Below are 15,238 nucleotides of genomic sequence, written 5' to 3'. Positions count from 1 at the left end.
AAAGAGTGTAATTTTAACATTTTTTCATCATATCAGTAACATTTCTTAGGGGTGAATTTGACTTAACATTTTTTTCGGATTAATATTACTTCTATTTCGGGGTAATATGATTATAATGTTAAAATAACTCATATTTCAGGGTAGTGACAACTTTTTTTCGGATTTTCGGATAAATTTTTATTTTGATATTTTAGGGGTAAAATTAACATTTTTTCGGTTTTTCGGATAAATCTGAATTTTGATATTTGGGGTAGAATCAGCATTTTTTAGGGTTTTCGGATAAACCTGAATTTTGATTTGAAAGGTAAAAATAACATTACTACATCATTGAAAAAATCATTTTCACATGTTTTATAGTATTTTATTATTTCTTTTTTCAAAAACTTTGATGAATACACAAGTTCATATCACATTTCATTTTTTTAATATCACAACTTTTCATTTAACATCAACATTTTTCAGGAAAATTCATTTTCATTTATTTCGTGTTTCTTAGTTGAATAATCGAATATATATATTTTCATTGATTTTAATCCCTTCTACGGAATAACTAGTATTTTCTGGATTTATAACTCTGTATTCAATTTCATCTTTTAGATATTTGTATGATTGATATTTTTGGACGAATGAAATTTTTACTGAACGGATAATAAGATAAAAAGTATCATTTTCCAAAATAATTTCCAGCTGAACAACTTACTGTAATGTGAAATATATTCATTTATGTAATATGAAAAATTTTTAAAATATTGGAAAAAACTATTTTATCTCTAAATCGTTCCATTTTTCCTTTTCCAACAGTAGAAATTAAGAAAATGATTATGAGTGTCTTCTTCTTTTAACTTTTTAATGTTTTGAAATGTAATTTCTAAGTTGTTCCTACATTCGAAAAATTTTTTTAACTGAAAATCGATATCATGAACACATCCTTGGAATTTGGTCAGATCTATTTTGTCATTTCGTACGTCTTCTTCGGATATTTCATTATTTAAAATAAATTTAATTGGTTTTTTATACAAGACATATAAGAACATGATGGTGATGATACAGACGAGTTTAATAGATCGTTTTTTGTACTGAATTCTGAAGATCTAATTTGGTTTAATTCATCGATTTGTTTTGCATAATGAGGGTTTGAATCTCATATTAAATTGGACTGGTTTGGTATGTTAGTGTATGTCTTTTCAACGGTTAAGTCTTCAGTTCGAATTTTGCCAGATACTGAGCACTTATTGTGATTTTTAATATGGGTACGATACCTGAAATAGTTTTGGAAGACTTGATTGCAATTTCGGTCCATACACTTATAGTCATAATCAGTTGGTGTCTTGTGATTTTTTCTTAAATGAATAAAAAGCTGATTTTCTTCCTTCAATTGAATCTTGCAGATGAAATATTCAAGATGCATCTTGTTTCAATTTAACTGAGCTTATTGAGCAAATTTTGTACTTTTGGGTCATACACCCTTTCGGTAGCATGACTAAAACAAAACCCTTCTAGAACTTTCCAAGCATATCTGCATTTTCTGGGATAGTCAATATGAAGTAGAAGACTCAGCTTTATAAGGAGTTCCATGGCTCTTGAGTATGATGACATCTTGTAAAAAATTGGTCCGCAATTGACATACACTTCAGTGATGGCTGTGAGATCCTGACCGACAGCAATGATTTTCAAATCGTTGTTCTGCTGAGTTATAAGTTCCTCCAATTCTTTTCTGGAATTCACTCGGAAAACCATCTGACGTTGGGCATCTGCAATTGTGGGCTTCTTGTTTCCGCACTCACGATCAGGAAGGATTAGAGCGTTGATAAGCAAACTCGTAATGCATCCTTGCGAGTCTATAAAATCAAATAAAGTTATGAAAATCGACAACAAAAAAAAAATAAAATGAAAATCTCTGATTATAAAACATTAAAAAAAACATTATATTTTTCTCTCAAGAATTAAAAATTAAAGTTGGAAATTAATTTTGATAAAAATTGTGGTATTACATGACGAATGGAAATAGTTAAAAAATCATGTATACCTTCGTTTGTGCTTGAATCGCCAAGTTTTTTAAGAAGTCCTTTACTGTATTTATCTTTGATTTCCATTCCAAAAAGCGGTATCAGCTTCTTTTTAAGTTGCGCAAATTTCTCAGAGGGAGATTCTTCAACTTGAGGGAACATGGTCTCAAAATCAATATCCACCTGAATAGAACAGTAGTTTGTTTCCGTAATTTAAACAAAGTTTAAAAAATATTTATATTATATCAACACATTGACACTTTACTGTTAAAGAATTTTACTTACCAAGTCAAACCCTCGAGGATCTTTGAAGCCTGGCCATGCATCCAGTATAAATGCTAGAGATGACTCAGAATCTTTTTTGATACTTTCCACTCTCCAAACTGAAGTTGCTTTCCACTTGGAAATCACCTCATCCCAAGGATCGCAGTGGCTTTTCAACCATTCAACATTTTCCATAAGAAGATCTATGAAGACGAAACAGATGATAAAACGGGGGTACTACTCCTGGTTTACAAATTGTGATTGATTAGTGGTTTTACCTGAGATATCTCGTGCTGCTTCTCCATTGTCGGTATTATCATCTTCCTCCCTATCTTCAACTGCATCCTTATTTTGCACAGCTTGCTTATATTTCCTCAAATTGTTCTTAAATTTGTTGAACAATTTTCCTTTTGGATTCTGCTTAGTCTTGGGGGGGCGTGGAACGTAATAAATTTCCTGTGAGAAGTTTATGAGAATTCAGTTTAAAAAACTAATAATTATATTTCTTTTTTTTTTAATAAACAGTGTAAAGCTTACCTCGTTTTCAGATGGAAATAATTTTTTTATTTCTGCTGCGTACCCCTTGAGCTCCTTTGGTGATATTTTCAAATCAAATCTCAAATGATTATCAATGATAATGCTTACGAGATCATTCTGATCACAGTTACGAAGCATATTATGCTTCACATAGTTATTTAGAAGTGCCTCTCCTTTCAGACTCGACTTCAATAAGTCCTTCAATGAACCACATTTAAGGGGGCAGGCTTTACAGCTTCCGACCATTGCATTGGAGTCGGAAGAAATATGCATTGGATTGGGGACTTGATGGGGTGGCACAACATTTTCTGGATTTGCCAAATCTTCAATCTAAAAAATATAAAATAGAAATTACTCTAAATCATTTGAATGAAAATAAAAATTAAATGAGTTGACACGGAAGTTTAGTAAATCAGATGAGAGTAAAATATAATACAATTCAACACATAACATTTAATCCTTGCATTGTGATTGTAACAATATGTTTCATTTTCAAAGAGAAAAAAATAGTTTAAGATTATGCACAAAAGTAACCATTACTCTGAAAAAAATATCAATAATTTCAAAATTGTTTTATTCGGAAGTTTAGAAAAGATGTAAATATCACTTTAAAAGAGCAGTTATTTTATTCTTTCCAAACATTTACCCCGAAATATAAGTAAAATTGATCTTAAATAGTGCTAAATAGGTTTTTACCCCTAAAAAGAGTATCTGGTATGACGAAAAATGTTAGTTTTATCCTCTTTCATCATAAGGCCAATATTTTGTTCACAGTGGATTAATTCAAAATGGCGACCGCCATACAAATGATGCGAGACTTTCTTTTCTTCTATTTCAAACACATGCAAATACGTCTAATATTATATTTTCAAGGTGTTAATTGAAGAGAAAGTTATCAGATATGATTGACGTTAAAACTTACCCCATTGCACAGTCTCCATTGTCTCATTTTGATTCGAAAAACCACGCAATCACCTAAATAGGTGTCGTCGCAAAAAATTTTGCTTATTGTTGCGTCATCCAGAGCTTCCAGATGCTCCCGTCCGCGTATTCCACACATTAAAAGACGGGAAATTCCGTTGTTGGAGATCCCCCAGTCTTCCACAATCTTTACAATATCAGGGTTTTCCCTTTCAGCACTTTTTTCACGCTCCTCCATCGCAACTTGCACTTTATTCACTGACTGACAGCGCTTGACTGAAGAAAAATATGACACACGCTACTAGCGCACCATGTGGCAATAATTTGGACTTTACGGAATGCGAAATAAGGGTAGTAGGAATGGATATTTCATGCAACTATGACTAAAAAGTATAATCGGGATGATTTTTTCGGATTATCCCGCAAGGGGTAATTTCAAACCGACGGAAAAAGTTGTTTTAACATTTATTTTTTTTCTCAGTGTACCAATCGTATCCTGGATACAATTAACTTTTAAATTTTGGAAGCGGTTTTAATATGATTTTTTCCAAAAGTTTTTTGACAATTTAAGTCAAATCATTTCACAGTAAAATTTAATTTAAAAAATCTTTTTTTTTCAAATTTTTGCACATATTTTTTTTCTTAAACCTTGGTACACAATTTTATCTTTATGCTGAAATCTTAAATGTATTACGCTATATACTCTTCCATTAAATAACAATTTCAAAAATGATAAAATCGATATTGTCATAATGTTCAGAATGATGTATAAATTACAGAGATATTACATTTTGAAAGTAAAAATTTTTGTGATATTAATCTAAATGCATTTCAATATGTAAGATACCCCTACAAAAAAAACTGAAAATTATCAAATCATTACGAAATGGCAATTTAAAATGATATTAAAGATCCACCATCACATAATATTATAGCCCATTTCAGTATTCATTTATTTTTCATATTTATCTTCATTTTTCATGATGGGAATATCAGTCCCACGAAACTGAGGATTAATTCGAGTTGATATTGAAAGAAAATAAAATGTAAAGCAAAAGATCAATTGAGCCCAAAGGCATTTGATGACATTTTAACACACGAAAAGCCGACAAAACGTCCAAAAAACAAGCAAATTGTAATAAAAAAATCTCGATCACAGATCTGCCTCAATGCAGACAGCGTTGGGCAAAAATGTTAATTTGTTAATAAAATGTGAGATAATATATTTTAGGGTTACATGTAAAGCAGAAAAAAAACGTCGTGACACTTGCAGCGTTAAATGTTTTCTGAAATGTGGCTTTTTACGACGATGTTGTTTTTAACGTGACAGAAGGTCAGAGAGTGTCTTCACATTAAGATACGAGAAGCAATTACAAACGCGAAGGTTGACTGTGGTCAGGTTCTCGAGTTGAGGAAGTAAGTACTCTCCAGCTTCGACCATTTGGTTCCGATTCCTCTCAACAAGGAAAAAGACGAGAGAGTTTCGTGGAAGATCTTGCAGCAGAGTCACGATCAGATGGACTTGATCACTTGCATAAAACTCTTTACGATTACACGTGATCTCCATCGAGAGTTTATGATCATAAAATCCAAGATGATCTTTCATCAGATGCTTGGACCGGAGCTAAGAGCCTTGGAAATTCTCTGTGGCAGCAGATTTATTTTTAATCAAAAATCTTGTTTTTTTGCTGCTCCGGCTAAATTTCTTAGTATTTTCTATAAAAAGTCTTACATTATCTTTTTTGAATGGCATAAGTTCGTTGAAACATTAAATTGAACATGTTTTAAAGGAAGGTGGGTCAGTTTCACGAAGTATCGATTTTAGGAAGAGGGAGTGCCAATTTATCCAGAGAATTGAATCAAGTATCAATCCTATTAATTTTACAGTAATGAGATTTAACTCAAATAAACAAAAATAAAAGAATTTCTGTAATATTATGCCCAACGCACAATCACTTTTGTTTGTAAACATGTTTTTAAAATTTCCTATGAGAGACAGGGAGATGACTAGATCTCTGTTTCATTCACTCTCATTGAAATGTCAAAAACATATTTACAAAACTAAAGGTATTGTGCGTTGGGCATTAATCAAAAACCAACTACAAACTGAAACGTTCTATGAAATAATTTTTCTTTTTAACTTTAAAGTTTGATTGGAAAAAACCTTAATGCTACGAGCACTAGGTTTTAATGAAAATTCTGCTAATTAATAAAGGAAAGTGTAACAAAAATTCTCTCGATAGGAACGACAGTGAGCTGTAATAGGCAAGACCAACCCCCTGGCAAGTTGGCCTTTTCATATGGAGCTATTTGAAGCCAATTCCTAAATTGATCTTGGAATCAGCTCACAGTGCTCCGAGGAAAAAAATTATTTAAACAAAAATTTAGTATATTTATCCCTCCATACGGAAAGGTATCTTATAATACGGAAAAACTTCTCACTTTTTAAATATTTAGCATAACGGTAGCGAGTACAAAAAAATTCCCATATAAATTTAAATCGAAGTATGAGAAAGTGACTTCAAATTTCAGGCAACTTGCCAGGGGGTTGGGCAAGACAGATTTTTTCAGATATATTTTAAAAACGATGCCGACCAAAATCCCGAAAGCAAAGAATCCCGAAAAGCCACAATCCCGAAGAGACAAAATCCGGAATGGATCAAAATTCCAAGAAAGCAAATTCAAGAAAACCAAAATTCCGAAAACCAGAGATCCCGATAAGCCACAATTTCGAAGAAACAAATTCCCGACTGGGTCAAAATCCCGAACTCCAAAACCTCGGAAGCCAAAAATAAAATCCTAAAAATCAAAATCACAAAAGCTAAAATCCCGAATGGTTAAAATCCTTAAAGGTCGAAATTATACGGAGGAAAATGCGTAGAATAATTTCCCAAAAAACATAGAAAATTTCTCTCTACTTCCAAAAAGGTGGGAGGGGTGGGAGAGTTACTATACACATGACATGACACTTTCAAAAATTTGAGATTTTAGAGTTCAGGATTTTGGCTTTCGGAATTTTGGCTTTGCTGGATTTTAGCTTTCCGGGTTATTGGTTTTTCGGGGTTTTGGCTTTTAGGGATTTGGACTTTCGGAATTATGGCTTTTCGAAATTTTGGCTTTAGGGATTTTGGCTTTTCGAAATTTTGGCTTTAGGGATTTTGGCTTTTCGAAATTTTGGCATATGGGATTTTGGCTTCCTAAATTTTATTTTTCGGGATTTTGATAGAGACTCCATAAAAAGCATTAATGTTCTAAAAACTATAAGAATTTTAAGTCATCTCAAGATTTCTAAAATATATTGCGGAGTCATATTTATTGAGAAATGAAAAATTTAGTCATTATGAAACTTGGGATCGTACGAAACATATGCACTTTCGCCTACTTTTGATATTTTATTTTTTATTCAAATAAAATAAGGCGTTCTTCTGCAAACCTTTATGTTTTTTAAATATTCTGATTTCACTATAATATCTATATTTCAATTATTTGATCTTATATTAATTAAAATTGTTTTAAAATAAAGCCCTTCCTCTGATAATCCTAACCTTTGAGAAGGGTAATTCAGTTTCAGGAAGTTAAAGTTTTTTTAAGACTTATTTTCGTAAAGTTATTGAACTATGTATTCTAGGTACTAAGCCCTCTTATTTTCTCTTGGGTATTGGGTATTTACAGTACTTATACTTACATATCCTAAGCCTTAAACTGCCCCACACTCCCTTACTTCTGCTTTTCCCTTAGCTCTGCGCTTAGAAGATAGCACGACTAGAAGCCCCACCAACCCGATTTAGAGACAGCTCCCACCTCTACATGGGCCTTTGATGTGATCTTTCATTATAAAATTTTAATTAAATAATTCATCGAAGCTTGTTTCGTTGTAATAAGCGCAGAATAAATTCCACCCAGAGTCCCCGAATGATCATATTGTCAAATAAATCATTACAAGCTGTGCAAAAAAGTTTCGCTCGGTAAAGAAGTTCTTGCGGGAGGCTTTTGGCTAAAATGCCAAGGACAATGGGTTTTAGGATCCTTTGCGATCATTTTGATCATTCTTTTATGTGGGAAAAATGCCGAAGATCAACAATCACTTAATGTCGTATTAAAAGTTAACTTTTGATTGATTGAAATTCAAATATTTTTCTTGAGTCTCTTTTTTTCTGCCATTTGACGGCACTCTGACAAATTCTCCTCCGCCCAAAATTGGCCTGAATTGGAGTCTTACTTGATCCCATTGTCATGCATTTTCAGATCATATTCCGGTATCTGGTGACATTTCTACTGTTTCGCGTGACATTTCAGCAATTCGTCGAATTCTACGCGGACTACAAGACTTACCACCATGACGATGAGGTCAGTGCGATCGAGTGACCATCGTGAGATCATGTGTCTGGAGATCGTGATCACTGACTTTCTCTCCTCCCTCTCAATAGGTGAACTACTCATTCCGGTACTTCATCGACAATCCCCAAGACGGCCTCGTGATGGATCACTGGGAGGGCAGACGAGGTGATCAAGTATCAGGACGCTATGCTCTTCTTGAGCCTGGTGGCGTCATACGGACAGTTCATTATGAAGTTAGTGGGGACAGTGGCTTCAGGACAGCCATCAGGACCCGTACTCCAGCCTCCAATCAGTACCAGTTCATTTACACTCCAACATCTGAGCGGAAGCAGCCTCAGCAACCGATACAGCATACAGAACCAGTGGCCCTTATTCAACAGCCGCCTTTCCAATTCTTCTCCAAATAAACAAATTTTCAAGTTCAGATTCTGAAGATACTTTTCCCAATTGCGATTTATTATCTCAAAGTTCTTCCTGGATTTCCTCGTGAAGTGGTTGGTATTCGATCCTCTATTGTATTTTTGGATATCCAGTTTCGTAATCAGAGTTGCGCAGGTTTAGCTTAATACGTTTCTAGATAAAGATAAAGATTTTCTGCTTAGAAAGTTAGGAGTTAGAATTGTCGTCTAAAATAAATCAATTAAAATTAAGAATAAATAATAGCATAAAAAATAAGAAATTATTAGACATAAATTAAAACCCTTAATGTCCCATACGTGAACAATGGTCGGAGAGTTTTTGGAACAAGGGGTAAACAAGTCTATCACTGTACACGGTGATGACCTTTGTTCTTTCTTCTCCTTTATTCTCTCATACGACGTTTCGGAGGCAGATTTCCTCCTTCCTCAGGTCTACAAATGCATTTTTAACAAATTTTGAACAATTTTTGAAAAATATTTTTACAAACAATAATAACAATCTTAAAAAACACTTACACGGAAAATTCGGGAAAAAAATGTCACAATTTTTCGTTACCACCACTTGCACCACAGACTTCTCCAGTAACTCGACCATTGGCTTTCCCACCAAGAATGAATCAGCTGATCGATGTCAGCTTTCATCACAGCTGTAGAAGGTATCCTCTTCTCTGTTCCTCCTCCCCTGTCTCTGTCTAACTCTGTGCAACAGGGATGAGTAGATCGTGCTGATCGCTTGTGTATCCGTTTTTTTGTTTACATTGTGAGATTTAGTCAGATAAATGTGCAATGACTCGAGAAATTCTAATTTTTTGTTGTGGTTGCACCTATCCAGTATCTCAACAGCCTCGAACCGGAATTTATGATTTTGTTCCCTTGAATGGGTGACCAATGCTGTGGCTTCCTGCTCCTCTCTGTTCCTCATAGCATGCTTTACACTCCTTTCATGTTGTTTCGTTCTATCTTTGAGCCTTTGTATGGTTTTGCCTATATAAAGTTTGTCACATTCACACGGGATAGCATATACTACCCCGCTTTCCATTAATGGATTTAATTTTTGTTTTGTGTTTGTGTGCATTCTAGAATTGTTTCGCGGGCATCTGAATGTGACTCGAAGACTCTCTATCTCTTTTTGTAATATATGTCGTATAGAATCGCTCAGTTTGGGAACGTATGTTAGCGATTTGTAGGTGATGTCATCAATTCTCTGGTCACTTTCGGGAATGTTGTCAAAGTGCGATGTTGAATGAGCTCCCCAGAGTGCATTGATAAGGCCCGGTGGATCAAGGGCGTCACGATCAGGGCGATCTGGGACACTGATATATGCGATTCCGGTTCTCTCGCTGGCTATACTTATTCACCCCCTGTAATGGAAATAGTTACATGCATAATTTTTTATAAAAATAATACTGTACTGAATACTAGGTTCTTCCCTGAACCACATCACTCTTTAACCTTCTAATGTGACCACTAAGTCCAGCCCCTCAAGAATTCTATTTAGTAAATTCTTGAGCATTCTTTCAGTCTCTGGATCCAGATAGAAGCACTAGTGGCTTTGCTATTTTTAAAATCACACAAGTTTGTGGTTCATTTTAATCCAAATCTCTAATTACAGAGTTCCTTATGAGAATATTGATCCATTTGAATACCATTCTCTCAAAAATTTGTAATTCAAAAACTAATCCTAATCTTATAAAATTTTTAATCAAAGATATAGGTCTGAGCCGTGAAATTATCAAGCAAGATTTCGCTGCAGCTGTTTGAGGAAGAACGATTCCAGGTCAAGAGCCCAAAATAACTCTGTCATGTGTATACTGGATATCTGACGCGAGAACCCCTACGAAGATTGGGAATCTGGAATCGATGAGAAAAAGGTCGAAAGTCCACACTAGAAGGGAATAGACCGGTGTAATTGTTAGTGTTCTTAAAGAACTGGGAGTACTTTGATGCTACTGAACGATAGATTCAGATCACCCACAATTGAGAAATGTGGTTGTGGAAGCCTTATACTTTTAAGAGCCGTAACGCTATCTAAGTAAAGCTCCTGATCATGGGGACTACCTTTGGTTGGTTAGTCTATAATTTAATAAAGACAAACCAAATCCAACTTACTTTAAACAAGTCGAGGCCATTCGAACCACGTATTGAATACATTAACTCAGAATAAATTCTAGAACATTAGGTATGCGGGATTAAAAAGACCAATGAATGAACAATAAGCTTTTTGTAAAAGGAAAGAACACTGTTAAGAAATAAGTTAAAAAAAAAAAACAAATAAAACGCATTGCAAGTAGTAATTTAGCCACAAATGAAAAGAAGTTCTGTTTTTTTTCTAATGAAAAGACTAAGTAAATATTTCGTTTTCTTGTATTATTCAATGCAGGTACAAATATTCCTTAATATACAGGGTGAGTCAATTGAACTTCAACTAAATTTTGATCGCTATAACTTTGTAGTCGTTTGGGACAGAACTATCATATTTTGCACATAATTAGTTCAGTTTATTGGTTACGAGCCCACAAAAACATTTATTAATTTTTTTGCGGTTTTTTATCTGTAATGAAACACAAAACTGATGGCGCGTTTGCTCTATATTTCGAAAAGGTTCAAATGGCTATATTTATAGTCCTTGAAAATCATAATGTGATTAATTCTTTAATTGTATTCTCGGTTTTTTTTTTTTTGGATAATTTGAAGATAAAAAAATGCGGTATAGATCTTTTTAAATATGAAGTCCAAGTGTATGCGATTGTCCAAGTCATTCCCCAAAAACCTGTTAAGAACTTCCCCATATGTACGCAACATAATGCGTAATGCGACACATAACCTCCCTCAATTCATGTTCACCTCCTAACGGACTAGATGCCTGATGGGCACCGGTACAATTAAGTGAGTGATAGAAGATTGGGTAATCAACCGCAGTGAGAAGTCACGAACCTGTGGCTAACAACCTCTCCTCGTAGAAGCAGGTTTGTTATGAAAACTCGCAAGGAACCTTGGATGGAGCTGACGGAGAGTTGCCAGGATTGGAGGAGTATAGTGCTAGAGGCCCGGTCCCTTAAAGGAACATTGCAGTTACCTAAGTAAGTAACTAGATGAATTTCGGTCAATAGGTTGATTTAATGATAATTGAAACACGGAAATGACCTTTGGTTTCTTCTCCTTTACTTTCTCAAACCGACGTTTCGGAGGGGATTTCCTCCTTCCTCAGGTATGAAAATAATTGGGAAAGATCTTGTCACAAAGGTTTTTGTTACTTGGTCTTTGTTGAGAATCCGATGAGGAAAGTGTCCAGTGAAAAAAGTCCAAAACGCACTAAGTGTAATAAAAACCTTTGTGACAAGATCTTTCCCAATTATTTCCATACCTGAGGAAGGAGGAAATCCCCTCCGAAACGTCGGTTTGAGAAAGTAAAGGAGAAGAAACCAAAGGTCATTTCCGTGTTTCAATTATCATTAAGTAAGTAAGTTACCTTCGGGAAACGTGCGATGCGTTTCTTGATCAAAATATTTGGATAATAGTCTATATGAATTAGCTATTATCCAAAGTTTACAAATAAATTATTAGGCTTTTTCCCAAAGAATTTTAATCTTTGATCTATAATCATTACTGGTTTCAACTCTAACACTTTTGAGTATTTGCATTTCCGTTGAAAAATCACTTGAATGCAATGCTCAGTGTGTTCTTATTTTATCTGCAGAAAATCTTTTTAATTCGATTTGTCAGGTATTCTTAAAGATCTCTTACTAGTCTTGAACCAGTTAACTTAAGTGTCAAAATATTATTTGACCACTCAGCGGCATTTTTAATTCCTTATTGATTTGTGTGAAGCAACAACTTTTTAATCCAATCGACCCTGAGATTAGCAGAAAATTCAATTGAAATAATTTATAAATTTAGAACATAATTTCATCGAACGCCCACGTTTCTTTGGTCTGTCTGGGATATTTTTTTAAATGATCTTGGACTCTTTAGAAAGGAATCTGTAGCAATTCGCAGAAAACCGGGTTAACTGGAATTATTTAAAAGAATTAAATTTTATCGAAGATTAATTCATAAGGTGAATAAGTGAGAATCAATGAAACGTTAATCCTCAGACAAGATATTGCCAAAGTGATTTCCTTGAGAACTGAAGACAATCCCAAGTGATTTTTTTGCAAAGAAAGTTCAAGAGATATCTTTCTAAAAGTCACTGATTTCTCCATTGATTCACTGTCTCAATAAATCGATTTCAGAGATCATTTCAGCATTTCGCAGTTCAATTCAATGAGAATTCTTGTTATGCAATCCAGAGGCCTAAAAGAGTGAAATTCTTCCCAGGAAAATCCCATTTAAGCTGAGATTCGATAACGCAGAGATTATGGATAAAAACCTTTCTTAATTTAATTAAAAATATTTTCATTGATTGTTGCACAAAATTCCTCTCTCTAATCGAGCAAAAAGTGAAATTTTTAGCACTATCTCGGAGTGTTGTGTAAATATGTACAGACGCGACCCAGTGTTATAAATAGCGTGAATCAACGTTTCACAACCCACAATTTTCTTCTTCATTAAACGATTCACCTGAAGCGCCTGGCAAATGCCATCGACTTATCACCTGTCACCTTCAGACGAGGCTTCCTCATTTATTGAAGGCGAAAGTCAGTGATGAGCTCTCAAAATTTCAGCATTCGATCAATTAAGGCTCTTTAGAAATTTTTTGGGAGGGATCATTAACGCATGCTAAAGTATGATTCTTAAATAAGCCACACCGAAATAATTATGATAATTAATTTGAGAAATTTGCAAAATTTTTGTATGGAATATATACCTATTTGTTGGTATTTAATTAAACAAGGTATGATTTAGCTAGTGATCGACTGAATGCAGTAAGAATTATTGTGCTATTCCAATGAAAAATGAACATGATTTATTAGTACTTTACTGTTCTCAAGTGCTTCTGCATTATCGACTTTTCTTCGTGTTAGTTCCTGTCACCACTGTTTGGTGGTCTTAAAACATGATAAAGTCGAGACAGGATCCAACACACAGAAGTCGATAAGTCGATAATGTAGAGGTATTTTAGAACAGTTATATGCTAAAAAACATGTTCATTTTTCATTAAAATAACACCATTAGGCAGTTCGTGGATTAGCTAGGAGCAACACCTTTTAATAAGGATGCTTCTTACCGCACTTCCATGGACCAGTGACAGCATTTGACCAGATGAGCCTGGAATTATGTTACCAGTTGAATAATTTTATCCCAAGCACTGGACGCAGTACGTCGCTTGGACCAAAGACATCTGCACCACACATCCGATGCTCTATCCATTGATCCAGTGAGATCCCCATTCAGTAAAAAAAATAATGTTATTCTCTTAAGTTAGGTACCGGTAACAGCTGGAGTTTTCGAGAAATCCCAAATAAAAAAGTAATCAAAAATATCACTAATACTTATACCAATATTTTCATTCTCCCTTTTTTGTCTTGGTGTCTTGTACTTTCTTTCTTAATTTTTGTGTTTTTAAAATTATCCGAACGACTAATTCATCCATAATGTTGAATAACTGACTTTCAATGTCAAAGTTTAAATAGGTTCTATAGGGCTTACTTTCAACCGATTTGGACGAGTTTGGATTGGTTGGAAAGGCCTTTGAATTCTTCACATGTTCAAATTAGGGACAATTGGTTATAAGGCAATATTGAAGCGATTATAAACCAATAAAACATTTTTTATTTAAAAATGAATTGTGCTTACAAAGTTTAAGCACGATCTGACGAATGCAGAAAACATCTTGAACCGACCGCATAAGCTGACATTTTCAGCTCAAGGGTCCAGATTGGTACTTAACATTCATGTGGGTTATTCTAGACAAACATTAATAAAGTTATCTAGGGTTATCGCTAGTTTTCCAATAAGATGACCCTTAGCGCAAAGTGGCAGACAAAATTGTTTCACTATTACAAAGTTATTTTATAATACCTTGCGTTACTCCCAATACACTTTTTAATCTTTTATTAGAAACACTTGAGAATTTAGTGTTCTAAGACTTATCTAAGAGTTAAGTCTAAACGGTCCCTCAATGTTATGCCCTTGACACACTTACGACTTAATCCGAAAGACGACTTAACAAAATTACAATCAAAATAATCACATTTCTATCAGTTTCTGATTAATTCATCTCTTGGATTATATCAAGAAACGGTTTAGTTAGTGGCAAACTGATGAAATTAAGTCAAAGCATTCTTTCAAATTAAACTAAGCCGGTTTAAATTGTAAGTGTGTTTAGATTTAGAGCATATTTCTATCTTTTTTGTCATGTTGGCATCCTATTTAAGAAAACTTTTTAACTCTCCATTATATAATTATTATATGGCCTATGGTGCAATGTCCTGGGCACAATTCTCTTTCAGGTAACCAAGAATTTTTCCGAAGTTTAAGATGTTCGAAGTATATCCAGTAAGCTTCAATGAATTTGATTCCATTGAGCAAGGGATTGACAACAATATCCTTGTGTTACAAAAAAATGTTCTGAAGTCCCCTAGAGAGTAGCCCCACTTCCTCTATGGAACGTTGTGTCAACTAAGTAGTTTACAAAACTTTTAACAAATAACTTTGCCAACTTCTCTTTTAAAGAGGAAAGAGCTTTCAAATTTTTAAGCATTACTTAAGCACTTTTGCATGTCACTGTAATGCCGTGATACAAAAATTCCCATATTCGACAAATTCTTACCAGTATCAAAATTCGCGTTTTATAAAACGTGTCGTGAAAGA

The 15,238-nt window shown here is 34.2% G+C and overlaps 2 protein-coding genes across 3 annotated transcripts; one reads left to right on the top strand and one right to left on the bottom strand.

Annotated features, from left to right (window-relative positions):
* Positions 1-1,122: 1,122 nt before the first annotated feature.
* LOC129800409 (uncharacterized) lies at positions 1,123-4,160 on the bottom strand. Of its 2 annotated transcripts, XM_055844758.1 has the most exons (3): positions 2,292-2,491; positions 2,027-2,189; positions 1,123-1,838 (listed from the first exon to the last, which is right to left on the bottom strand). In XM_055844758.1, exons 1-3 carry the CDS (start codon positions 2,463-2,465, stop codon positions 1,420-1,422), a joined length of 756 nt encoding a protein of 251 aa, XP_055700733.1. In that variant the 5' UTR covers positions 2,466-2,491; the 3' UTR covers positions 1,123-1,419. The 2 variants fall into 2 exon arrangements, with proteins under 2 accessions (XP_055700733.1, XP_055700734.1); XM_055844759.1 differs by lacking the exons at positions 2,027-2,189; positions 2,292-2,491 and adding an exon at positions 3,730-4,160.
* Positions 4,161-8,116: 3,956 nt separating this feature from the next.
* On the top strand, positions 8,117-8,479 carry LOC129800419 (cuticle protein 19). Its single transcript, XM_055844774.1, has one exon. The coding sequence runs from the start codon at positions 8,207-8,209 to the stop codon at positions 8,471-8,473; it is 267 nt and encodes an 88-aa protein (XP_055700749.1). The 5' UTR covers positions 8,117-8,206; the 3' UTR covers positions 8,474-8,479.
* The last annotated feature ends 6,759 nt before the right edge of the window (positions 8,480-15,238 follow it).

Source organism: Phlebotomus papatasi, chromosome 2 (assembly GCF_024763615.1).
Source record: "Phlebotomus papatasi isolate M1 chromosome 2, Ppap_2.1, whole genome shotgun sequence".
NCBI lineage: Eukaryota > Metazoa > Arthropoda > Insecta > Diptera > Psychodidae > Phlebotomus > Phlebotomus papatasi.
Note: the sequence above shows the minus strand (reverse complement) of the source record. Positions and strands in the feature narration are given on the sequence as shown.

Coding starts and splice junctions, on each gene's coding strand:
- LOC129800419 (XM_055844774.1), top strand. CDS start 8,207: ATGGATCACTGGGAGGGCAGACGAGGTGATCAAGTATCAGGACGCTAT.
- LOC129800409 (XM_055844758.1), bottom strand. CDS start 2,465: ATGGAAAATGTTGAATGGTTGAAAAGCCACTGCGATCCTTGGGATGAG. Junction 2,190..2,291: donor ATCCTCGAGGGTTTGACTTG/GTAAGTAAAATT, acceptor TGTTCTATTCAG/GTGGATATTGATTTTGAGAC. Junction 1,839..2,026: donor CGATTCAAGCACAAACGAAG/GTATACATGATT, acceptor TTGATTTTATAG/ACTCGCAAGGATGCATTACG.